This window comes from Larus michahellis, chromosome 4 (genome assembly GCF_964199755.1).
Source record: "Larus michahellis chromosome 4, bLarMic1.1, whole genome shotgun sequence".
Lineage (NCBI taxonomy): Eukaryota > Metazoa > Chordata > Aves > Charadriiformes > Laridae > Larus > Larus michahellis.
Genome location: NC_133899.1, coordinates 85387043 through 85414101, shown reverse-complemented (window position 1 = coordinate 85414101; position 27059 = coordinate 85387043). Strand labels below are relative to the sequence as shown.

The following is a 27059-nucleotide window of genomic DNA, read 5'->3' as shown; positions in this document are numbered from 1 at the left end:
AAGTATCACTGAATAACCACATAACATTACCAAGGTATCAGCTGCTTCATGTTTGTCATTGTGGATATGGAATATTCTCCTGTTAGCTGACTGTCGTTAATTTAGCCCAAGCTCATAACAAAATGTTTGGCTGGATGATCATTGATTGATGTGAAGGGAGCCCGGGGACTTCGGTCCAGCTTCTAGTGGCTGCGTTCTCTGGATGTGCAGCCACAAAGCACGAAAGCCAAAGACTGGGAGGGGAGGAAGAGCAACCTGTTACCTCCTCGCACGGTGCAAGCGTAGGACTCTCCAGTTTGGATCTGAAGTACAACGGTAAAGGCCTGGAGTGAAAAGTACACGGCTACTGCCCTGTCTGTCTGTGTTGTGTAGCTAAAAGCAAGGCTCTGGCACTTGGGGTGGGAATATTTCCCCATCAGTGCACTTATTCATTTTTTGCCTTTCATAGTTAATGATTTGTTAAGGAGACAACAGAAATGTCTTCAGTGTTTGATTCAGCTTTAGAAAAAAAGTGAGATTCTGAAAGACTTAACTATTAGACCTGCGTGTGGTAGATGAGAACTAAAGGGTTAAAAAAACTAATCGTGGGCAGCCATCAAGCAGCAGAGAGTAGCAAACATACTGGACACAAACAGGTGATAAAAGGCGGTAAGAGAGATGACAAAATTAAGAAAATAAAGAACACTGTTATAAAGATTTATAGATCAGCTAAAGCAGAGCAAAATAAATGATAACAAACACTGATAAAAAAGAAATGGGGCATCAGCCATATAAACACGCAGGAAACTTCAATGCTTCTGTATAGTACTATGACACTGCTTTGTTTACACCAGCATTGACCTTTTGCTCCCAAAGAAGTTTATTAACCATCTTGGTCTTTCTTTGTGTTGCTTTACTCATCAAGAGAAAGTTGTACAGGGTTGATTCTGATGAATGGCTTTTTCAGAAAGTCAAGTTATCCTTGACTAGATGCAGATGGCCTAGTAAAAAATGAATGCTGCCAGCAGACATTGTCTTTATCAGTAGTAAAAGTTCAGCAGGGACTAGACTTCCTCATCTCTGGCCAGAGAAACCCAGCCTTCTGTTTCAGCACCGTATCACATATTGTCCTAATGAATTCTTGTAACACACTGCAGCCCAGATAAATATGCTTATATTAATGTTTTTTGGCAGTCTGGGGCATGGTACAGAATTGACACAAGTGTTTGGATCCTGCCTGCAGCAGACACTAGGAATTTATACAGCTTAGAAATATTAGACTGTTGTGAGGTTGTTTGTCCTGTGTGATGACCTTCAGAATCGCAAACTGCAGTTCATCCTCCCAGCCTGGCTTCACAAAGGGGAAGCCCGTAGCAAGCCACGCTGAAGTCCCGTAGCTCAGAGCGGGGTGAGGAAGTAGTTCAGTCACCAGAGGGTTTCATTCATTCCACAACAGTGCAAAAACTAATTAGAGATTTATATTGCAGATGGTCCAGTGGACTTTCACCAGGGCAATACCCAGTGCAGGCAATTCAAATCCTGCTGCCATGTGTCCTTTCCTTTCTTTGATTGGCTATTAATTCTTCCTTCTAATAACAGAAACATGCAGCTCCACACTTCTGATGTAACAAGCAGTGAGTGATTTACAGCTCACCTCTCTTCGGAGCATGAAGCACCGTCCTAGGCAGCCTCAAGGACAGTCAGAGCTTGGCCTTTGAAGAACACTCCAGGCAACCAGATTTTTAGAACTCTCTAATTCTGAGTAGCTACCCAGACCCACTTGGAAAAATGCTGTAATTACAATAACAGCACAATACAGTACTCAGGCTACTGAACTACATTCTGAGCTGTATTACATTATAGTCTTCAGCTCTGACTGCTGCTTTGTAAGTCCTGTAACTTTCTGTTGCAAGTTAGGAAATTCCTCCAGCTGCAGCAGGGGGCTTGCCTGCGTCGCCTTCTCAGAACCGTGGTGAGTAAAGCGAGTAAACCCTCCAGGCTGAGCCGTCTAGTGGCTGAGAGTGAAATAGCTCTCCTGCTCTAAATACAGGCCTTTGTTGGGCTGGAGCGCTTGCCATACAGCAGATAAAAACTTCTTTATTTGCCTTTACAATGTACCTTTACTGTGCAGCTAGACCGATAACTTAACCTAAAAAACTCAGCGACACGGCTAAAAATGTCAGAGACTTTCCTTGGAGGAAACATTAAGCAGATGTGATTATTCTATGAGTAGAGCACATGTACCAGGACATGCCATTTCCCAAGAAACTCTGGGGCAGGATTTTTTCCGGGCAGTGAGGTTACTTTTTTTTTTGTAGTTATGTTTTTCAACATTTCATTCAAATGAATGGGAGTTCTGGGGCATGACTCAGATGAGAATGAGCCATAAAAAGAAACAGCCTGAGAATAAATACAGTTGTATTTCTCTCCTGCGCCTCCATACTAAAGTGTCTCCGTGCCCTGTGTGTTTTTATAATCCCCCTTGCACCAAAGGGGCTTTTTTGATGCCAGGGAAGGGCAACTAGTTTTATATTAGATTTATCTAGTAATTCAAGCCAGGATGACGAGCCAGGTCTTTCCATGACTGCTCAGCTTATTTTTGCAGATTAAGATCTTGGTTCTGCCAGAGTTCATCAGAACATAACTAGCCTGTTTCACATAAAAAAGTGATGCTATTAAATTATATTTATACCTATGGGATAGGCATTCAGGCACCAGGAATAGAAAAGCCCTGCCTGGGACTATACTTTCTCATTCAAGATTTTCAGTGCCTTTAAGCACTTGTCTTTTAAAGCCTTATCTGTGGCTTGCAACCTCTTTGGGGTAGAGTCTTCTTGCTACTCACCTAGCACAAGATCTGCCCACGTTATGCATGTCTTCTAGAACAGATCATCCTCGCTGCTCAGAGCCCTTTGAGGTCTCAAAGCTAACATTTTTAACAGCATAAACTGACATTTCTGTTTGGATTACAATCTATATAGAAAACTGTACTTTATTTATTTGATGCTCTGGCTTACTTTCTGTGGCCATGCTGGCCTTAGTTCCCCCACCGCCATCATTTTAGAACCTTACTGTGCTGGTGGAGCCACATCTGCTCGTCAGTGCAGACATGGCCAAACTGAGCACTTTAAACTAGGCTACATCATGCTGCTATTTGAAGTCGCAGAAGTTCTGCCAGCTTTTTTTATGGGAATCGACACAGGCTGTGCTGACAACAGGAAAGTATGCAAACCTTCGTACAAGCAGAGAAGAGCATAACCTTTGTATATTTTGTCTTTGTCTCATTTGAATCATATTCTAACCAACCCTGTTTTTTCCTGTATTACAAGTAGTCTTTCATGAAAAATGAAAAAAAAAATTTTTTTTTCATTTGTGGTTTTTCTTTTGGTGTCTCTTTCTGTGCTTTGCATTGGTAGCTTGCAAGAAGACAAGCTGCTTGAGTAGAAGTTCTTCAAAAAAATGTTTATCAGCAAGTCTGTCAGGGCATCTCACTAGTGAAGCCAAGGGCAGCGCTTAGGACCAGTGCATGGAGAGCACACCTATTTCTGTCTGACAGGCTCATCTTCCTTTCAAACTGTTCTGGCAGTTTCCCTTCGTCCCTCAAAGGATGCTGCCGACAGCCCTGGTGAGTCTTCCCCAGCCGCCGAGAGCCACTCTGCTCCTCTACTGAGCAAGTGGGGCTCAGAGCACTCTCCGAGGCTATTGGCCCACCACTGTCCTCTGGGTTTATCTCAACTCTACCCCCGGTTTTGTCACTGTATCCTTCAATCCCCTCTCTCCCCATAAAAGTGTCTAGCTGTCTCTTAAACTCACTTTACCATTTGCTTCTTTGACCTCACTTGGCAACTTATCCTTGTGTTTATTATTTGAGGTGGAATAGTTCTGGCTACATTCCTGGTTTTACTCTTAATTGTCTAATTTTTAGAATGGTGTCAGTGGGGTTGGGATTTTGGTTTGGGCTTTTTTTAACTCATCGCTCTTATGACCAGATCTTCTGTTTCATTAGGCTCCTTTGTGTCATCAGGACTTCCAATAACTAAAAGAATCCTAATGATTTTTTTATTGGATCTTCCCAAATACTGCAGCTGGGTTTTCTTGTCCATTAGTGCCTTTCTGAACTGCATACACTGCCTTTAATTACTTTTTTGTTAATTGGAGAGGAGGAAGGAGGGAGGAGGATTTTGCCCAAGCAAGGAAGAGCTCCCCAGCTGAAAAGCTGAGTGATTCTCCCTGCACGTACTTGCCCCAGGGGGACGGCACAAGCAGGACTGAGCAGTAGAACTTCTTCACGTCTTCTGGCAGCACACCTCTGCCTGCTGGTTGCCTTCGTGTACCCACCTCTGAGGTGTGGGCCTGCAAGCACCTTCTCAGAGCCCCTCCATCCACTTCAGAGCCTTGCTGGACTTTTGGACAAGGTGCTGGGAACAGCTCGCTTACCATATTGGATTTGCTGCTGGGTCACATTGATGACGGGAAAAGTCTGTCTGGGGACAGGGAAGGAGGAAGAAACACTGGTTTAAGACATCTACCTGCATCTTCAGGAACTGTTGCCAGTTGCTGTAAGGTTGGTTGGTGGAGCAGTGAAATGACTCCTACTGACATCCTGAAACAGATGGGCCTGGTTGCAGTGGCTTCTAAAATGAACAACTCGTCTAACCCACTACGGAAAGAGAAGCAAAGAGTAACTTCTTTGCAAGTCCCCCCTCCCCTTACAGGAATCAGCACATGTCTGAAGGATGGACGGCCTTCAGAGTGGCTGCCTAAATGCAGCAAGATAACACCTTCGTACCTCCTCTTCGGTCAGCACAGTCCATACCCTTAAAGAATATGACATGCACCAGAAGCAGATCATGTGGTTACAATTCAGGTTACAATTAGCTCTCATGTTTTCCTAAAGCAGAAGGGACACTTTGTTGGATTCACCTACCTTGAAAAAATTGGTGCAAGTGGACCCTTGAGTCCCAGCTGGCACCATCAGAAAGAGAAGAGATCACATTCCCTTTCCTGCCCAAAATGTCTTGCACATCATGAAGTGACAAGAAAAAAGTAGAAGTGTTATCTATATAATTAACATTCTCCATTCTGAGGGGCTATGGGAGCTACAGGAATAGTGTGCCAATCACAGCAAGACATTAACCATCAGCCGAAATAGCATCGGTCACTACTTTCAGTTTAAGAGAGGGCAGAGGCATAAAAGATTTGCTCAATTAATCGTGGGATTGAAAATTTTCCAGAGAGCTAAGGATACTTGTAAGATATAATAGAGTGCAGCCCCCTCATCCTTCATACGGAGGTCAAGCTCACAGAAACTCGGCCTGCTGAGCAGTTTCTGCTTGCCACAAAATGAGGAATTGCACGCTGCAGGAACCAGCATCTGGGGGCTGCTTCTGAGAAATTCATGTAGTAAAGCACTTCAGTAAAGGTGGCTTACCTTGCTGATAGAATCCTGAACACAGGGAAATGAAAGGGAGAGACATAAAATGCCTCTCATGACAAAGACTGTAAAATAACTAGGAATAAAAATAATCTTGTAAACATTTACCATTGTCTTCACTGTACTCGGCGGGCTGGGGGACATAATGATCACCAACCATCAGAGTAGCAATAAGTACTTTCATTGAAAAAGTGGCAACAGCAAAACCAAAAGGACATGCTCTGTCACTCATCAACCCAGGCTTCAGGCTCTGTAGCCATCTACCATTATTATTTGGCACACAATTCACTAGGCAGCAAAAGCATGGCTGTCGTTATTTACAGGTCACTGGAAGTCTGGCCTGTGCTGCAGTGGAGTTTTGGTTGTATTTCACAAAAGAGAGTTTTATTTATGTTTGACTAATGCAGGCACAACTAGAGGCTGATTTTTCTTTTTTTGGCTTTTAGTATAAACACTCGTGGCAGCTCTCTATTTTGGGTGCAGACTGAAAAACAGATTGTTTTGTAGTTGCAGAAGGCTGCTGGGTAAATCAGAGGACGTTGTTATTGCGACTGAACTTTTCTCTCAAGGAAGCAGGAGGAGTTGCTTTATTTTTTAATTCTGTACAGTTTTATGTACACCATTCGCTCCAAATATTTGATGTTTGCCACACTTGTTATGAGTTTCTCCAGAGAGATGCTGTCTTTTGGCAGCAAAAGATAAAGTTGACTGATACAAATGAGTCACAGTACCCCAACAGTAATTAACAGTGATGCAATACCCATGCGAAAAAGAGGACTTGAAGAATTAACTGTTGAGTTTTCTTGACGATGCAGCTGCACTTTAAGAGAGAAAGCTCAACCCATCATAGAACTCCATTGTGTACATTAGTGAAAAAAGCTTGGCAAGATACATTAAAGATTTTTGCTAAAGAGATACAAATATTTTGCAAGGTCAAAGGGCGCTGAGGCAGGCTGTACTTACTTCCAAAGAAAAGTAGGCAGTATGACAAAGAAACAGTAATATTTTTTTATCTTCATTTTCACACTTCATCATCTAAGAAAGACTGTCTTTTTCAACCTGCTGAACTGATTTAAGCCACCCCAACTCTAAGTTAACTTTTACTTAAAAGTCAGTCTGTGACATCCTAATCTAAGAAGTTATCTGTGCTTATGGCTTCAGCGCAGTTCTACAGAAGGCCAGTGCTGCTATTTATACACTGAATTTTCCTCTTCTAAAACGTTCTTATACAAATCTTACAGGTCGAAAGAAAAGGAATAGTTTGGTAAGAAGACGAACGATGGAAGCAACTGTTTTATAGCACAATATGAAACTTGACACTGTTTGCTGCTGCCAGTATGATTCCCAAGTGAGATGGATAAATTGTGGTCAAGACCTGGACAGGTTAACTAGTGGTCATCAGTGCTGGTGGTACCTTTATATACAAAAAAAAAAATGGATACTATTGGACAGGGCATTTGAAATTTAATACCAGACATGAAACAAGACATCTGTTGGACTCTCATTTGTTTCTCTTTGAATGGGCTTTAATTGAAAGCTCAGTGAAAAATGCAGGTTACATTCTTAGTGTTATCAATAGTTTGTAACAGCAACAACATCAGAACAGTGATGCATCTAATATTTATACACTTTCTAATTTTAGATGTCTAAGAGCAATACATTATCAGATATATATATACACACAATTTCAAGCAATTAAAAGTAAATAATAAACCCCTCCTCCCAAAACCCTGAAACAATATATTTCCTTACACTAATAATGTCTTTTTCACATATACTTGACAAAGAGTCTTTTTAAGTTACTTATCTTAAGAGTAATCTATTAATGGAGAACCTGGACCAGCCCCATTAAAAGTTCAGTTTTAAGTTTATACAGCTTGCTAGCCACATAACCAGTGTGGCTTTACATTGTAAACAAATCCCAAATGTCTACAATGATTGGAATTAGTTTTGTGTAAAGGAGATCTATGCATCTCATGATAGAATAAATTTAAAACAATACATTAAAAAGTGAGAGAGAAAAGGAGAGAGTTATTTGACAAACAAAACAGTTTTAGGGGATCAATTATGTGATTATTTAAAAAAACAAGTTAACTTAATGGTAAGATTCTTGTTTTCTGTACAGAGAGGCTCTGGTTCATCTATCTTTAACTGCTCTAGAAATACGTTCTTTAAAAAAAGGTTTGACTTGTGAAATTCAAAAGCAGAGCTTCGAACTTTAAAAGCTTGCCCTGTGGCAGTACAAGTACAAAGTTTACCAAAAGTATCTTCAGTGATTGTTGTGTCTCATTTTGTGAGGATGCTGTACTAGCATTTGGAAACCTCAGCATGTGCACAGATGCAGTAAGCGTAAAGCTTACCTTCAACAGGGAGGAATCACCCTACCCACTGCAGGACTTTAAAAGGTACAACAACGTGTACCTACAAAAGTCCAGGTGAAAATAAAACCAGAAAACTGGAGACACAGATGGAAGGTAAGCATAGCTTATAATGATCTTGAAACTGTGGCAATCTTGCTTACTTTTTTACAGAATTACAAATAAAAATCTTTTGAACTTATTGAATAGGAACTTGTGTAAGTCCAAAGGGAAGACAAGGCTGAGCAGAATCCTACGGTTTAGTTAACTTGTGTCAAATGGGATACGAAGACAGCCGCAGCTTTCTGACAGAGGTGATCGAAGATGGCTGATAAAGTTTGCAGTAGCTCATAATGTCCCATCTGGTTTATTCACTTGTTTGAACTGTCTAAAGGGCCAACTGCAGTTTAGTCATGTTCCTCTGGTGCATGTTGTGGTGACGAACTAATTCATCAGACCTGGCAAATTTTTTTTGACAGCTGGGCCACCGGCAACTGAAAGGCTTTTCACCTGTTAACAAAACACCCTGTTATTAACTGGGCATACAGCTCGCCTGAGACACTGCTATTTGTTTTCTTTCTGCAGGGTTGTGAGGAGCCAGGCAGAGCCCCTGTCGGGAGGAAAGGCATCCCGGGCTGTCCGGAGAGGGTGCGGGAGCGCCCTCAATTCCTGCTCACATCAGCACTCGCTGCTTTCTTACATCGCCCGCAGCTGATGTTTAACAACAGCCTTTTCCGATGACGTAGAACACTTTGCAGTGGTTCACTCCTGAAGACAGGCCCTTACTGAACACCGTGTTGCCATGCCTGTGCTGCTCTCAGCTCTCGAACGAACTAGTTTAAAAGTCACTCTGGCATTCGCACAAGCTTCAGTCACACCTTGGGCTGTGGTGCAGACATACTGTTAGTCACTGTGAAAATTGTCAGTGACTATTTAGAGCTTGACCTCAAGTCAGGGAGAGTTTTTCCAGCCAGTTCAATGAGTTTTGGCTGAAGCTCTTTGAAACTGGTGAGTGTAAGTGCACATGGTAGAAGCAACAGAGTTCAGCATGAAGTCTGCTGAGCCAGACTGAAAGTTTCCCACTACTGTCTAAATAAAGTAGATTCACATCTATGGGAGATCTTAAAGGCTCAAAATACTCAGTATTTTTCTAACATTCCCATAAGCATAATATTCACTAAAAATGACCCCAAGCAAAGCACATTCAATTTTAACAAGAAATGCCATCACCTTTTTACAGTTCAATCTGGTCTCTCGATTTTCTACAATGTTTAAGTGGAATTTCAGGCTGTGTTTCTGATGCCGCTGGAATGCTGATGGAATGCTTTCATTAGCTCAGAGCAGTGCCTGGTGACTCATGTTTCTTTTAGAATTGCATTTCCCTTTTTTTCCCCAAAAATAAATGCACTATTTTAAAGTACGTTCAGCTCTGGTGCTGGGCTTTTCAGTACTGTCTACACACCTCGTACTCTCCAATTCTAGACACGCTGGGGTGGTACAAGCTCACCCAGACATCTCCTCTTCTTTGCCTCACACTTTGTACACTTCACAAACATCTAAATTCAGGCAAAAGGGGATCTGGGATTGGCATAAATGTGTATTTCTGTTTGAAAAATCCCGTACAATATATTTAAGTGGGGTGGTGCTGTGGTTAAAATCTACTTTATCCACTTAACATATATGCTGGCAAAAGCATCAACTCTCTCACATGAGTGCATAAAACAGCATGGGACAAAACTAATCTGGTCAGAGCTACTGATAAAAATCACAGATTGTGATCTCAGCTGAAAATCTCAGCAGCATTAGCAAAACCATCTTGTGAACTGATGCGAGTTATCTTTTACTGGCCAGTTTTTCACAGTTTTGCTGTTTCACAAGCAATTCTGTTTGTCCTCTTGCAACAGGGGGCAGCAATCTCTATTAGTCCTGTGCTGGGCACAAATTACTTTGTACAGCTTCACTGTACAGATATGAGAAATCACATTTCCATTGCTAAAAATGTATATAGAAATATGAAGTTTTCCTTTGATTTTTTTTTTGCTTTCTACAGCAAAGATTGCCATAACAGTAAAATTGCTTGTGGAGACAAAAACCTCTGAATTTGTAGCTTAACAAATAGTTTGGCAGTTGACTTAAAATTAGGATGGAATTAGACAGAAGTCACTTTGCTTCGCTTCATCAAGATTTAACAGGGAGCAAGTTAACTTGAGCTAGGTGTTTTGTTGCAAAATTTAGGGGGAAAGGAAAGAAAGAGGAATGAAGCTACAGGGCAAGATGGAGATGAAAAATCCCCACCCACCACTCAGGATATGTGGATTTTACAGTCAAAGAGCATGACACATCCAAAACCACCGACAGGAGCATCATCCCAGCAGCACACAGCTGGGCTGCAGAGCTCGCACAGGACCTGAGCCAGTGGCAGGCCAGTAGCCCACACAAAGCTCTGTGCTATGAGGTTATCAGTGCTCCAGTGAGGCTGCTCTCGGCAATGAGCACAGTGAGGCCTTGGATCACGTGGAGCAAGGAAGAACTAGAACCGGGAGATGAGTTTCACTAGAGAAAAGAGAGCAAGCTCTTCACTGATTTAGCTAATCTGGGATAAAAAATTGCTGGAGTCGTGAAAGTCTTGAATTGGCAGATCAGTTAGCAATGAAATGGGGAATGTAGTTTATCCTGACTTGCTGACATGTGACAACCACTTGCCATTTTGTCTCTACCAGAATGTTACCTCTTGCCAATTAAGAAAATACCTTTCTTCATGCAAATGCAGACAGACCCAGGCCCTGCAGCTCAGCATGAGACTATGGGGAGAACCCAGGAACGCAGCCATGGCCTTTAGCATTTGCCGATTGCAAGTGCAGAGATGGCCATTACTTGAAGCATTTATTTGGCCGGTACCACAGAAAATGCCATTGTTCTCAGGTGAATTATTTCCTTTATTAAAATATCTCTTTTTTTCTTATATAGTCTTAAATATGTGTTTTTAGGGTCCAGAAGAGAAAAAAGAATCCTTAGCAGGGAGAAAAAGATTTTCAGGCTCCTTGTCCATCTGTACAGAGACTAAATTTAAAAGGTTAACGCCAGTACAGAAAACACTGTGACATCTAATAACACGCCAACGTGCTCGGTAAACAATCACTTGGTAAAAATATTGCATGCATTGTGGAAGGGAACAGAAAATGTCAGTTCATAGGAATAATTCTAAAACTTAAAACTAAAATACAGAGGTTGCCGCAGTTGGTCCTTAATGGTGTTTACATTTACGTGAAGGCAGAGTAGACTAAAATGGCCTCCTATTTTTCCCCCTGTATTTATATGAAATACTACGGTTTCTACAAAAAGGTCCTTGAATATTTGAGTAAGCTTTTACTTTCGTGTCTGTCTGTGTGAGTTTGCAAAAGGCACTCCTTTTATCTTCAGGAGAGATTACAGTACAAGCAGCAACAGCAAGAGCTTTGCCGTGCTATCCTGCATTAGGCTCAACTGACACTTAGGAGAAGCATGAGTAGGCATGAATACTTTAGATTACAGACCTTCGGCTGAAGCTAGAATTAAAATTTCTATCTTGCAGGGTTTTTTCAGTAAAGGCAGTAGATCAACTTGACGTTTGTGGGCTGAGACCATGATGTTCATTTCACAAGAGCTGACAAAATATATTTTGCCCAGCTGAAATTTCTTTAAACATGAAGAAAGAAAACGTAGTTTCCAAAATCACCTAAAGCCCTTTGTGAAAAGTGACTGTGGCACTTGGGGAATGTAGTCACACTGAAAAATCAGCACACTCTGAAATTCCTTCTGTTGTTTTGAATATTTAACTGCTGGTTAAGAGACTTTCTAATCATGTAATTTACAACAACATTGATTTAGACTTAAAAAATAATGAAATATAAATGTGAAGAAAAGTTTACGCACTTGTTTTACCTGTATGAGTCCTGGTATGAGTCTTCAGATGATCAGATCTGGAGAACTTTCTCTGACAGGTTTTACACTGGAAGGGCTTCACACCTGAAAAGACAAAAGTCATCTATTTTTATATACCAACCCTTTTGGAAGGGTGAATCAGCTATTTCTGAATTTTCAAAAGGATTTTTTTGTACTAGTTACTGTAACTGTTCCTCCCAGCTTCATGCCTACACATTACAGAAAGTCCCTTTGCAACCTCCGCTTCCGATGTCTGGGTCTGAAGCATCCAAACAGAACCATCATAAACACCCACTTACACTGTTGGACTAAGGAGGATCTGCAGACTTTCTTAATTCTGGTCCTGTGGCTTGGCACTCTTGGCATCATGTATGAGCAAAGAGGACATAAGGAGAATAGAGGTGCAGAGGTATATTTATATATACTCCCAATAGGCTTAACTTACTTTACACTTCTACTAGTTACTTTACACACTACACGTAAGTCTTGGGGACTGCTTAACACAGATATGCTCTAGCATGCAGTTGCTAAAAATGTATCATCCCTCCACCTTTCAGAGACACTTCCTACATGTCTCAATAACACTGCTTAAGTGGGATCGAACATTTTTAGCAAGAAAAGTAGTAGGCAGAAATCCACCACAGGACAGTAAATAAACCAATTGTCAGGCTGCTCCCTGAGAGACAGGGGACCCAAATGCACTTTCTTGCTGTGACTCAGTCAGAGAAGTACTTGAAGCTCTTTCCCATGTTCCATGCAGAGTGCCCTCGTGGTTCCACTCCCAGACAGGAGGCTGGAGTCATCACTGTCTCCTCTTCTGTGACTTCGGGAAGGGCAGCTGTCTCCCCTGTCAATCTAATCTAGACCTCCAAGAACTCCTGAAATGGGGTGTCTTGACATTTCCAGAAAATGGTGTGTGCACAAAAAACAACATGCTGAATTTAGACTGAACTCACAAGTAGTTTTGGCTGTCTTGGAACATTTCACCCAGTAAATGATTCGCTGAGAAAGATTCACAAGTCTAGTTAGGACGCAGACCCGTTCATGACTGCTGCTGCCCTCTCTGCTGCATGTGAACTGCTATACCCTTCCCAGGCTATTTGTGCAATCCAGCCAGCCAGATCTGTGACGTTTCTCTCCTTGCTGCTCCTAGAATCCTTCTCTAGTCTAGATTCACAAAAGGCTCAAATCCAAGCTTAAGTGTTTTGTTGAACTACGGTCCACTTCTCAACGGACCATACAACACGGTCCGGTACAGATATGGTACAACAATAGTAGTGCTGAAATGCCAATAAAAAAACCAGCTACAATCCTCTCCTAAAGCTGCCTTCAAGAACTGGGTACTACAGGTAGCACGTATAAGCAGACACAACATCAGAAAAGTAGAATTATACTTTATGGATTGCAATTCACATATAAAGATGAACTCTAATGACCAGAGATGTGTGGTCAACAAACCTGTGTGCCGTCTTTGGTGCCGTTTGAGTTGGTCTGAACGAGAAAATCTCCGTTCACAGTCCTTAAAGTCACACTGATAAGGTTTTTCCCCTGCAAAAGACAAACAGTTTATCAGAAAATGCAGCTAAATGAGGGAACACGTCAACCAGAATATGAAACATGTTACACTAAAAGGCTTCTCTCCTGTCCAAAGCAGTCCAGTGGTACACCAGGGCTCATTTGCTATAAAACCATATCACTGCATTGGAATCAGTAGGGAAAGGCTGGCATAATTCTGCTGCATTGACACTGATTTTGTATCTGCTCATTCTAAAAAAAAATAGACCGTTAGGTTAAAGCTACAAAAAATTTCAGATCGCATGAAAATTTTTTATTGTCTTCTCTTGGAAAAGAACAGAAATCTCTTGGTTTATATTTATCAAAAAAACCATATTAAGCCCTTTCCACCTGTTTCAGTAATATATCATTTGTACACGGGAACAACTTGTAGTTTGCTCTAAATTGGATTTGAAGCAAAAACCGAAATCAATGACATCCATGTAGGTGGTAATTTTAACCATACTAATGGATTAAAGGAAAGCAAAGAGCAAAATTCAAGCACAGAAAAATATGTTCTTCCCCAAAACACAAATTATGTTTCTTCCACAAAGCACCGTTAAATAGAATTTCTGGTGTAGGTGCACACCTCCCGCAGGCAAGCCTATGAATTATTGCAAAGCCTCATGTAAATATAAACTCTTCCTCCACCTCCCATACAGTTCAGCAGAAGTCCTCAGGATGGGTTTTCTTGAAATGTGAGATTCTGACTTTTAGAAAAAATGAAATCCCTACAAGCTTCTCAAATGAACATGGTTTTCAACACAAAGGAATTCACCAACCGCATAAACATGCAAAAAGAAATGCAGCAATCGAGGATCTTGAGGAAGGAGGGAAACACTGCTGGCATGTAGCATACCAGAGTTGGTGAAATTTGGCCGCCACAAAAAACCCTAATTTTTATGCTGTTACAGGAGGAGCTGTATGATCTTTCAGATGTGATTTGCATCTCACCTAAGGTCGCTTTGCACAACACTGGAATACTGCAAGAGCCTCAGATATAATTACATTTATACCTACATAAAATCTGTTTACAGTGCCACAGCCCTGCGCAGAGGCCTCAGCACAAGAAGTAATGAAACATCTCTCACTGCAAAGCTGTGAGAATCCTGGGTTTTATCTGGAAGGTGCACACGAGACCAGCTGGGACCTGCTTTGTCTGCGGTGGAAAGCTGAGATGTAAAACAAAGGTCCAGTAGGAAGGACCTAAAGAAAAACATCAGCTGAAGTAGGCGGTGAGTTTGATTTCTCTAAGTATATTTTTAAACACGTATGACTTTCATAGATCTTCATTGCAAGTGTCTGCATTTCTGATTTCATTATGCTGAGGAAATGTATTCTGGTTGCACTGGTATTTTGAGATACCAGTGCAAACAAGTTGAGTTTAAAGCAGAAGCATTCTGATCTAGGTAGCTCTGTATAAGTAGCATATTAAGAAGAGCATTCCAAATTCATACTGGTGTGGCCACAATCAAAATTTACCGAAAGCAACTAAATCTGCAAGAACAAGCTAACTTCCTGTGACAGTCACCCAAAGGAGTTTACTGATTCTCAAACGTAGGTGTGGACAATTTCCATGTCTGCTGTGCTTAATTTATTAGCATCAGGGATTAAAGTTGCCACAGGTGTTTGAAATAGTTCCGTACACTTTGACCGCAAGGACTCCCTGGGGGGTGCCTGCTTTTCAGAAACCACTTACTTCCAAGGAATTCAGCCCTTTGGCAGATTTAAGAGGGGGAATGTCAGCAGAGCAGAATGCAGTGACAGGATGATTGTCTGCTAATTGCAATATAAACGCAGAAGATGGTTAAGGAGGTATTTGAATAAAACAGTATAGCGGGTCTGATGGCATGCACATGAAAGTATTTCTTTAAATACTTTGAAATATAATCTTGATTAAATTAAGGACAAATTTAACCAATGCATATATTAAGGGAATCAATCCAAGATGCTTACACAGAGATATGATGTCACTGCGTAGAAAACAAAAAGCAAACTAACAAAAAGAGGCACAATATTTGGACAGAAATCCTATTTTCCCTTTACTTCCACATCAGCTAGTGCCAAGGAAAATGGCTGCCGACGCCAACTGTCACATACCTGTTTACTCCCATAAGGTTCATCAGAACAGGAGGACAGAAATGTCCCAGATTAGAAAAAGTCTGTTAGTACCTCATTAAATCACTGTACCGAGAGGGGTTAGAGCAGTGTCTAGTTTCCCCAGGCCTATTAAAGTCTCTCCAGTAAAAGGCTAAAGTCTCTTAATGTATGAAAAATACCCCATAATGCTGCCAAGTTCCTAGGTGATCACATACAATTTCAAAACAAAACAGGAGTTGAAGGTGAAGCTTCACCAGTGCTTCCACCTGCGACTTGGAGGCTTTTACATTTCATTACTGGAAGAGGGCACACAAAAGAAAGGCTAAACTTGGTGCATAATGAAATAGCCAAGATGAGAGATGAGAAAGATAGGTAGTAGTTCTTTAATATTTAGGAAAATATTTAGAAAAACTAAAGCTCAACAATCGCAGAACAAGTATGAATCAGCCTTTGCACATATCGCAACAAATGCTTCTAATACAATAAACCTATTTGCTAAAAAATAGTTAACCTAGAGGAAGCACGGGCACATTTTCTCTGAGGCAAATTCATTTGCCCAGATGCAAGGGAAAACAGAAATTCCTACTGCCATAGCAGTTGCACAAAATATTTATAATCTTTGTATTTAATTAAAGAGTGCTGCAAGAGCAAAAGCTCATCGCTAACAAGAAAACATGAGAGGAAGCTATTTTTTGAAACCAGAGCCTGCAAGTCTGAATGAGAATCTGAAGGCTTGTCTACCCTCCCTTCACCAATTTAAACCCCTGTTCTTGTATATCCATATATCCACTTAATCAAATGACCACAACCCCACAATCACAACTTTACCTTGCTAATATATTTCTATTCAATATAATTTGCTTTAGCAATCTTAGATAAAATGTGTGTGTGTTTATTTAGTGGGGGGCCTTTATAAGTAACAAACAGCTCCTGTCATCGTCACACTGGAGTTCAGGTGTGAAATGTCATGACTGTTTTGAAACTAATCTTGTATTTTAATTACATAAGTATTGTTATTTTATGCCATAGAAACAAAAGTGTGAAAGCAGCCCATGCTGGGTGAGGCCAAAGGCCCACCCAGCCCAACAGTCTCCCACCGCGGCGCACAGAAGATGCCTGCAGGAGAGCAGAAGATAGCAAGGGTGCAGCAGTACCTCCCCTGAGCACCCTCCTAGTTCCTAGTATCCAGCAGTTGATGAGTTAGCAACTTTCTAAGCCAAAGGTGGCTTTCTATTTAACACTCATTAGTGGAGTTTCTTTCCATGAATTTGTCCAGTTGTTTCTTGAACCCACGTAAGCTTTCAGCTCCCACAGGATTCTGCAGAATGCTATTCCATGGCTTAAGTATGAAGGCCAGTATTTCAAAGCAACATTGATGAAAGAGTGCTAGCCTAGAAGTCACCACACTGGGGTCTTAAGAGGGGAGCCTGTGCCTGTGCTCAGGCACAATTACACCCATTTATCAATTTATCATCTCTGTACATAGAGGACACAGCTCTGTCTTTCAAAGGCGTTGTAATGATGAACTGCACTAATGACTGTAAAGCATTTAGCAGCACGGTGACATATGTCATAGTAAAAGGAGATTCGCTTTTGTCAAAGCAAAGCAATCATTGTTAGACGATAAGCATGAAAATCATTATTAGACTGCATCCCTTACATCCCCAGCGCCTCAGCAATTCACCACCGAGACCTGAGTCCCCTACCACCTAAAGGACGACCTTCATCATTTACAGATTCTCATACTTCCTTAGAAGCTCATACCTGCAGTTGAGCATATTTAGGCTGAAGAATATCCCTGGCAAACAGGCAGATAATATTTTCTCTAAAAAGATGCTCAGCTTTCCATTAGGATAAATCCAGTTTTTCCAATGTGTGGCACTGAACCCAAAGGGTCTCTGGCAAGAATGCTGATGTTTTTATCATAAATGAAATTTATGGAAGTCTAGACATCAGTCTGTTTCTGCAAAGAAGTCTCTGAAGTCTGCCACAGGATGACAACTCACATTATTTGCTGTACAGTTGAAAAGTTATAAGTATTTTTTTATTTCCTTTCAGAGGCCTTTCTACTGCAGCAAAATACACCAAGATAAGAAAAAAGCTTTTTTGGCTGTACATGTTTCAATAAAGGCATTGTTAACAATGGATAAGCAGTCTTGGAGGGTACAAAATGTCAACATATTTTCAACTAAGGCTATGTTGAAACATTGGTAGAAACTGATTACAGAATCCAACTTTGTGTTTCAGGACCCTGCTTGATTTTGCAATACTGCAACCGGTGAAGAATGGAAGATCTGATGGGCCAGTCCTCTGTAAGTGTCTATTATAGAAAGAAAAGATAATCAAGTGCCAACGTTATTCTGCAAAGATACCATCTGCTGTTGTTATATTAGATATATGTAACAGCTTGTTTTCAAATCACGTGTTCATAATCAAAAACGTTGACCTACCACTACATGAAGAAAGGTGGAAGAGCTTCAAACCCATGAGTGAATCCAGAACCACCTTACAGGAGGACTAGTAACATTTTATGTTGGCTGTAGAGAGATATACTAAACACAACCAAACTATCTTCCACTTGAGCTGATATCTGACAGCTCTCCTGACTTTACACTGGCTCGTCAGGATCCCTCCCCATCAAAACATTGAAGCAGAAGAACAGACACATCCCTTTGTTTAGTAAGAATATTAGATGTCATGTTTTCCAGCGACTTTCTGTTTAATATGCTAATTCCACCAAGCCCAATTTCTGTACCTCGTAGAGAACAACTCCAGCACGGGCTTTTGGAGTTCATTGGGTTACAAACAGAAAGATGGCGAGAGAGCTTATGAGACATAATTATCAACATAAACCAACAGCCTCGCTTGAGTCATACTGTCCCCTTAAGATATCCTCTAACATATAAAAACAAGCAGGTGGAGAAAAGAAAGAAGGTGCACAGAAGTGTGAACTGTAGCTGTCGTAGCTGTTATCAACAAGACGCACACGTTCTTCATAGCAATGATTTTCTTTACCCTGTTCCATTATAGAACAAACCAAAGGAGGGCCATCTATGACCTCAAAGGCAATGGGAGAAGACTCTCTAGGGACGCTAGATGGCCATAGTCCATCCTCTACGTCTTTTGGGGTTTTTGTCACTCTACATGCCTAGATTATAGGTGGTATAACTCTGAAAATGTTCTCCAGATAAGGAAAAAAAAAAAGGATGTAAGCAGAAGTCCTTGTGATGCATCCAGATATAGTATTGCAAAAGCCAAGCAACTAAATGAAATAAAATACAGGACCAGAACAAAAAAATTATGACTGTTAAAATACAGAGTAAATAAATTTAGGAATGAAAGAAATAGTGATTATGAGAAAAATTCAGAACTGTTTAGGCATACTTGAGAAAAATACTGCAATTAATGGACCGCAAAAGATCTCCAAATTTTTTTGTTTCCAATTTATTTACAGAAAATAGAATAGCATTTCTGTAGACCTTAATCTCTAAAGGCTAAATTTCAGTTACAATCTAAATTATCTTGAATGTGTAATCTGAGCAACACTGAAGACGTCTATCTAAATATTTTGTGACTTGCCCATTCAGAAATTAAAAATGCTTCATAATGTTGATTTCTCACCTATAAGTATTTTACACAATTAACCACGTGGCCTCTAAAAGGACAAGTTTGCAACTATTTTTTATGAGATGTCAGACAATCTGCTAGGTCACTGCAGTACGGATAGCCTTCCTGTTGTCTGCTTCATCACTTTGACCTTCTGGCATATTAAGGGCTAACTGAACATCCATATCTACAGATTTTATCCACGGATTTCTAGATTAGCACAGAAGAACTGTCTAAATAAAAATATGATAGGCAATCAAAAAAATGCATAAGGAGCATATCTAAAGGTATATCACAGTTTTGCATTTCCAACAGTATATATCTCCCCTATAGGGGAAATAATTCTGTTTACTCTTTGGCAGCGTGCAACAGGGCATTTGATTTTCCATGAGATGTAACTTACATTGCCTGAACATTTTAGTCTACAAATGACTGGCTTCAGGCTCAATTCCTCATGGAAAGATTCCATAGCAAGGAAGCTCATTTTCCAATCCCTGTCTCCACCCCCAACCAGAAAAGGCGTACACAGGAGGACAAGAGGATGCTAAATGTCAAGGTTCCTCTTGCAGAGGAAACTTCTTAATAGTTAACAAACAGTTCAGATTTGGAGTGAGCTTTGACGCTCCCAAATAAAACTAAAAAAAAAGAAAAAAAGAAGATTCACAGCCATGAATGATGCTCTGTAACAGTAAGAGAGGGAGGGAGATGATCTACTTGCTGTCAGCGCTGCTCTGTGTTTTTCTTCACTAGATTCAGAGTGTCTTCTGCATCCAAAGAGGGATTGCCCAGATGACAGAGCACATACATACTCATCTGACAGATTCTCGCTGCCCCTGACCTGGCAGATCATTTCTTGCACCTTATGCTATTTTAAAATCACCCTGCCCTCTTTGCTGTCCGGTGCTGTAACGTGATTTACACCGATCCATGTTGACACTTACCAGTGTGCTTTCTGCTGTGCATCTGTAAGTGGGACAACTTAAAGTATCGCTTGTTACAGCCGGGGTACGCGCACATGAAGGGACGTTTTTCATTCGTCTCACTTGCTGACCGGACAATAGTTGGAGCTACTCCTGGCACCCGTCGGACATCCTGCAATGACAGAGACTTGCTAATGCAATTGTGTATGTTCTCAAGCTTTTACTGAACATATTCAAAGACAAACAATCAGAGGCACTTCTCCAGGAACAAAGAGATACTTAAATATATTATACTGCAAACAGGCAATTTTATTTCATTCTACATCAATGAAGTACAACCTTAGTATACCTTAATCGGTTCTTTGCAGAGTATTAAAATTATTTGAAGGTGAAATACAGTGAACTCTACTTATTAAGTTCTCTCACCAATATTTATATGCGACATTAAATGGGCCATACTCCGGCTTCACGTATAATCACACAATCTGGAAGAACACTCAATGGCATATAAAATAGTTTTAGGCTTATACCCGTGTAAGAGAGAAGAGCATGAGCCAGAGTAGCGTTTACTCTTTATTTTAAATATTCATGTGAAGTTCAAGGAGAGGGAAATTAATGTATTGCATTAATACAAATTGGTAAAAAACAAAACAAGAAAGTCCGTCTAGGTGGAGCTGGTGAATAGTTCAGCCTTAATGCATTTTGGCCACTGTCACAATGTTCCATCAAAGATGATCTTCTCCTTCTGGGATAATTAACTTCCTTAAAGAATGTCAACTGCTTACTTTTATTCACTCCAGAAAAGCCGGCTCATGAGCCTATTTCTGAGAGCTTGCTGCTGAAAAATGACTTGTTAAACTATACAGAAAAGGAGAAAAGATGCTATCTAAAACCTTGATGTATGTTGACAACATGGAGCAACACAGAAGAGGCAGATACTAGCTAATGACTTTGCCATCAGTTTTAAGAAGGTGTATCTTTTACAGTGGTATTTATTGATGATATGACTGTTTTAGAAAGGGAGGAAATTAACTCCCATGAATGTTAAGTTCCAACTCCCATGAATGTTAAGTTCCTTTCAAATATTCACCGATTACTTAGTCATTAGGAAACAATCACTTATTATATTTTGTTTTAAGGAAGGATGTTTGAATTAGTAAAGTTTCAGAAATCCATAAAAGCAAAAATGTCATCTAACACTTTCTTATATGTAGTTATGAGACGTAGTCCAATGTAACCACAGAAGCTTCACACGGTCAAAGTGATTGGAGCTAGAACTTGGAAACTGGATTGTATATTTTGGACCACCCTGAGAAGCTGGTAAGGCATATTGCCTCGAAATAAACCATTTTAAATGACTGTGTCAGAAAGAAATCTTACATCATACTTCGATGGCTTCAGTGAAGTCTGGACCCTTATGCGAAGCATTTCTCGATAACACAGGGAAACCGCAAATCAAGGATGGGTTTATAAATACCAGTGAAGTAGTAAATGAACATTATAAACGGGCAGCAGTTTTACTTCCCTATGAAGAATGTTCTACTATACTCACTTGTATGCCTCTAAAAACTCCATGGGTGTGTATTCTGTACTGGGCCCCACAGCTGTATAACATGGGAGCGCTGTGGTTCTCATTTTCATATCCTGCTGTATGGCTGTAAATAAAGAGGGGAATAATGGAAACATGAAATATTTTTCAGTACTCAGCTCCACGTGAGAGGTTTCATTTCTTAAGTCGGTGATAACATATGCAGAGTTTGCTTTTATAGCCAGTATATCCAAGTTCAAATGAAATTCACCAAAGGAAGCCTGCTCTGCCTTCGTATGGATCTGCTCCCGCTGGCACAATGCACTGACTCCGTACATACATCTATTAGGATCCATTAAGACAGCCCAGTAAAAAAAAAAAAAAAAAAGTCATGATTTGAACTCTGATGTATTTCCACAAAGATTTTAGGTAAGAGGAAAAAATCCACATAGCAGCATAACTGTGTCATGTGCACATGTACACGTTATTTATCAGTTAAATGTGGGGCTGCCTATTGCTAATATCTTTTGGAATGAGCAAAATGCCTCAAGTTTCACATTAAGGGCAGTGGGTTTTTGTCAGCACCTCATGACTCAGATATTACCAGATACTACCAAGAAAGTGATGACATTTATAAGAATAGCAGTCATGTCCTCATAAACAGAGATTACAAATCAGTGTCCAAACTATTTATCCCACATATCAGCTTGCAGGATGCGCTACAAATTAACCCTTTATAAAAATAAAGTAAAATTTAAAAAGCAGTCTATCCCCACAAGGTATAAATTTTCAAGATCTCTCATGCAGCATCATCACAATAATTTTAAAAATTTGTAACCTTTCTTGTGTTTTGGGGGTGTCACAACCATATGTTTTATCTAATTATATTCTTCACAATCCTGTGTTCTCCTGTCCAGACTGTTAGGAACATTGCTGTGTTTCCCATTTGCAACCTTCTTAATGTCAAAAATTATGTAACTAAATTTTAGGTTTTGTTTTTAAATGAGTATGTTACATCAGTGTGCACATTGCCACATATATTAATATACACCGGCAAGGGTAAGTGTTCATGTTTTACGCTGCGCTAGAAATCAGAAAGCCCAGAACAAATCCCAAGGGCACGGAGCTAGGGACAAAGATGGATACATAGGATGTTATCCCAGTCTTTGCCAAATGCTTGCAATAGCAATTTGAAGGGGTCCCTGAGGCCCAGACTCTCATTTCACTGGTCCTTCCTCTCTCTTCACTCAAAGTTCATGTGCAGAGTAGAATTACAAGGAAGTTTTAAACCTCTTAAGCGATTTGCAGACCAGCCAGTGGAACTGCAACGCGGGAGATGTCTAAACGGTTTGTGAACCTCGCTAAAGAGGAGGGGAGCAGTGTTTGTGAGCAGCTCGTACGGCAGCGTGGGTTGCATTCCTCATTATTCGTCCCCATTGCGGCTTGCGGGATGCCACCTGGCAGACGTGTTCCTTTAGATCCATTCCTTTGCCGCTTCAAATACTAGTTTAAAATCCTGGCTCCACCCAGCTGTTCAAATCAAAGGCTACACCTTTCAGGAAGGTATGTTCTGTTTATTTCAATTTTAAGTGGCAAACTGGTGATCGTAATGAAATAAGTTATAGGGTGGCTGCAAGAAAGTATCTCTGTTCTGTAGTAGTATCGGCAATAATAGGTAAAGGAAGATACCATTATCTGATTTAAATGAATTAAACTCGTCTCTAGACAAGTACCATGTGTAACTAACTAGGGTCTCCTCTCTGCTCAGGGCCCGGATGTGGCCTTTTGTTCCCTAATACAAGTAACAAATTACCTTTTGCTCAATTCAGGTTCCCCACCAGCATTGCGTTTCCCTCTCTATTTAAAGGCAGCAAAAGCACCCAACCCATGGTGATACCCATGCTGACCACAAATTAAACACTGCATTTTAGAATAGAAATCAAATGAGAACTACCATTTATAAGGAATAAGTTCTGCAGTAGAAGCTATTTCTGAACTGTAACGTAGCAGCAAATCAAGGGTAGACGTGAACTTCAGCATTAGTCACCCTGAGTATCCGTGTAACCTCGTATTCACACCCGCACTAGCAACCTTATGCATTACAATAAACAAGAGACACAAAGTTAGATAAGAATTCCCAGGACAGAACTGACAGAAACTTTAGGAGGAGGAAGAGGAATACACAGTAAAAGCTTGTAACCATAAAACACAGCCCAACTTTCCCTCCAAATTCACATGGTTTCCATCTTTCGGTGATAACCTGGTTTTGTAAAGACCAGTCAGTTCTGAAATAATTCCTCCCAGGAATAAGCAGCAGAACAAAGACCCTGTTTGTGCCCTAAGGAATGACTCTACGAATGGCAGGTATCCTCCAGATGATTTCCATCCCAATTTTTACTGCACAGTTGGGAAGCCTTCCTCAACATTCAGGCTTTTTAATATTTCCTCCCATTATTTCTAGTTATACTTCCAATGCAAAGCCTTGAAGATTAAAACCTGTTTTCTGAGACTTTTTGACCCGTAATATACTAAGTAACGAATAGCCATCTACTTAACCAGCTCCCTAGGAGAGACGCTTTAATAATCAGGAACCCTAGTTCCCGTTTTACTTTGGGCACATTTCCATCAACATTGGCTGGTACTCAGCGTGGTCATAGGGATGATGACAGCAAAATGGATCGCGTGAGAGTTCCTGTTCAAAATACTATTTATTCACTATGAAGTGCTATGGAATAATCTGACCTTCAGGGAGACAGAAATGAACAGGTGAATGTTCTTTCCAGTCAGCAGAGAAAGTGGAACACTGAAGGAGGAGTTTTTACCAACCGCCCCTACACTGCTGCTCTCTTGAACGTCAACCTTCACTCTGCACCCATGGTAACCTCATTGTGAAATACTCTTTTTTTTCTTCTTCCAGCCTCTTTACTCAGTGTATCCATGATGTGTGCCACGAAATGGATACCACAGTTTGCACAGTTGGCTTGTTTCATATTGCTGCAATTTATATACTAAAATAAAAGCACCGATAGAAGAACCGATATAAATCTCCTAAATACGTTACTGAAACTCAAACACCTGCTTTATTGCATCCAAGAGATAATGATCAGATGCAATGCTACATACATAAGCAATACAAGTAACTGATTAATTTGTACCTGCAGTACATTAATTAAATGGAAATCTTAAGTGGATAGGAGATTCCTCAACCTTCATCTTTTCTAGTCAGGCCCTCTGTGTTTAAGTAGCCAAAGAGAAAATGCCTGATATGCTTAGGACACTGAATCTATAAGTATACTCATGAAAAATTATCCTGATAGAGTCTCAGGGCACTGGAACAGCCTGCCCAGGGAGGGGGTTGAGTCACCATCCCTAGAGGTGTTTAAGAAACGTCTAGATGTGGCACTTCAGGGCATGCTCTGAAGGGCAGAGATTGTAGGTTGTTTGGTTGGACTCGATGATCTTAAGGGTCCTTTCCAACCATGAAGATTCTGTGATTCTGTGACTAGATAGCAGCCTAGATCTCCACCAAAGCCTTGCAACATGTACACTCTACACCCCAGATCCACTAATAATATGTTATTATTAGACTCATTAGAGATTACAGTGCTCTGTTCAGATGAACAGTGATAATCCAGGGTAGATGAACACTGATACTTTGGGAGAGCCAGGCTTCTGGGACCAGGCCCCCCCCGTTCACTCCCAGCAGGACAGGCTGCTCAGGCAACACCACCGCAAGCTGGAGAACTGCCAACGGAGCCGCCGGCCGCCCTGCTGCGAGCACACGTGGAGCACGACCGAGAGCACGGACACAGCTCCACAGCTCTGCCTGCCCCGCTCCAAGGGCTGAGCAGCCCCCGGGAGAAATTCAGCTAAGGTCAGGGGGGATAAAACAGGGGGTGAAGGGCTGAATTAAGCAAAGAAGGGGGGGAAAAAATCCCCAGTAAGGCCAAGAGCTCTAGTTAGGATCCCGCCTAGATCTGGTCTCTCCAGAAGTCCTAAAAGGAGTCAAAACTAAGCAAGACGCAGACCAACTGGCCCGCCAGGATCCAGCAGAAATTTTTGTTCGAGCAAGGACTGAAGGATTTGGCCTCGCAGCCTAGTTCTGCCTTTACTCGTAAATATACAGCTCCCTTTAACTACAATGGGAACTGCACAAAGGCAGAAATGGACTGTAAATATTTAGAATTCGAGTTAGTTGGTGAAAAAAAGGACTCCGTATATTTTGTTCTCTGGTTCTAGGCAGCCAGAAACAGACCTGGCAACACAGCCATAAAATGTAACTCCAGATAACTGGGAAACAAAGGCTGATACTTACGCAACGTAAAACGCTAAGCAAGCGCTGTGTGTCGTGGAGCATTTAGAAGCGCTTGCATTTACCATTAGCCCAGCAAATCCTTAACACTCGGAGAGTAGCTCTTTTAAAATGATTAATCTCGAAGTTGTACAGATTGTACAAAGATTACTAAAAATGAAGGTTTTACAGATGAGAATGTGTGATGAAAAACAGAGCAGCTTTAGAGAGTTGTATCAATCTAAGTGGTTATAAAAAACCTCATAAAAGATGACATTCTAATCTGAATATTTTAAAAAATAATCAAGCTGCAATTTCTCTCACACACCATTTTTACTTTGTTAAACTGAAATTGTCTGTCTAATGTATAAAGCAGTTACATCTTAATCTGAAGAGTTAAGCTTTTTATTATTATTTCATAAACCAAAAAAGGGAAGCTTTAGGGCATACAGAGGAGAGTTAGAAAATTTCAGATGAAACGTGAATACACATTGATTCATGAGATTCAGACTTGGAAGAATAAAAAAAGCCAGAAAGCAAGATTACATAAAACAGGCACCACATTAAGCCTCAATTTAATTGTGTTTCAATGCAGGAACAGGAATTTTAGGGTTTAGAAACGGAGCCAAAAATGAGGCAAAGTGAGGGTGTGGGCTAGTCCCGTTGATAACAGAACATAAAGGAAGAGAAGTAGAGTTAATTCCCTCTGCTAAAATATTTACCATCCTAGCACCCTGGGAAAAATATGTATGGAGACAGCGAAAGGATTCTGATTAGTTATATAGAAGATCATGTTTCGGCCTGTTTTTTGTCTAATACTATTACGGAGGGTGGAGTATAAAGCTGCATTTTTATCTGTGGTTTCCAAGGCAAAGGAATATTAAAAAAATGTGACTTCACAGCTTACAGCCCTTCTGCCACCTTCAATGAGAAAACCAGCTGGTTGATGAAAGGAAGGCCCTGGATTTTCGGGGGACCCTACTCTCTCTGACTTCAAGCGTCTTTGGTTTGGGTTTTTTTACCATTGACCTGAGTGGAATCAGGATTTCACCCAAGACTGCCCTTCAAAAGGAGACCCTCAGCTATCAGTGGGAAAGGGGAAATTCAGTATCAGAGACAACGGGTCATTGGCCATTTCCAATTCATGTTGATTGCAGAACTGAACCCAAGGAGGGAGCTTTGAACCTCCAAATTTTGCTAGCAATACCACCAAAGCTAAACAGAAAAACCTTTACAATTCACTCCTAGACAAAATAAATTTCCACTGTCTTGTTTTGGATGCAGTTTTATCAGTGTTCTACAGAGATCATACCTAATTTTCCTTCCAGTGAGCCTGAGCAAACAGCAATAAATACAAATTTCTATGGAA

General features: G+C 40.7%; 1 protein-coding gene across 11 annotated transcripts in view; it reads right to left on the bottom strand.

Moving 5' to 3' along the window:
• Window positions 1-5979: 5979 nt before the first annotated feature.
• WT1 (WT1 transcription factor) overlaps window positions 5980-27059 on the bottom strand; it is a 70556-nt gene continuing 49476 nt past the window's right edge. For 8 of the 11 annotated variants that reach the window (XM_074586207.1, XM_074586212.1, XM_074586208.1 and 5 more), the window contains 5 exons: window positions 21424-21526; window positions 19893-20043; window positions 13150-13239; window positions 11683-11775; window positions 6918-8280 (listed from right to left, as the gene is read on the bottom strand). In XM_074586207.1, coding sequence (XP_074442308.1) covers window positions 8159-8280; window positions 11683-11775; window positions 13150-13239; window positions 19893-20043; window positions 21424-21526 — 559 coding nt within the window. In that variant the 3' untranslated portion in view covers window positions 6918-8158. Of the gene's footprint in view, window positions 6828-6917; window positions 8281-11682; window positions 11776-13149; window positions 13240-19892; window positions 20044-21423; window positions 21527-27059 lie in introns of those variants that run through there. The other 3 variants (XM_074586203.1, XM_074586205.1, XM_074586202.1) reach the window with 3 other exon arrangements.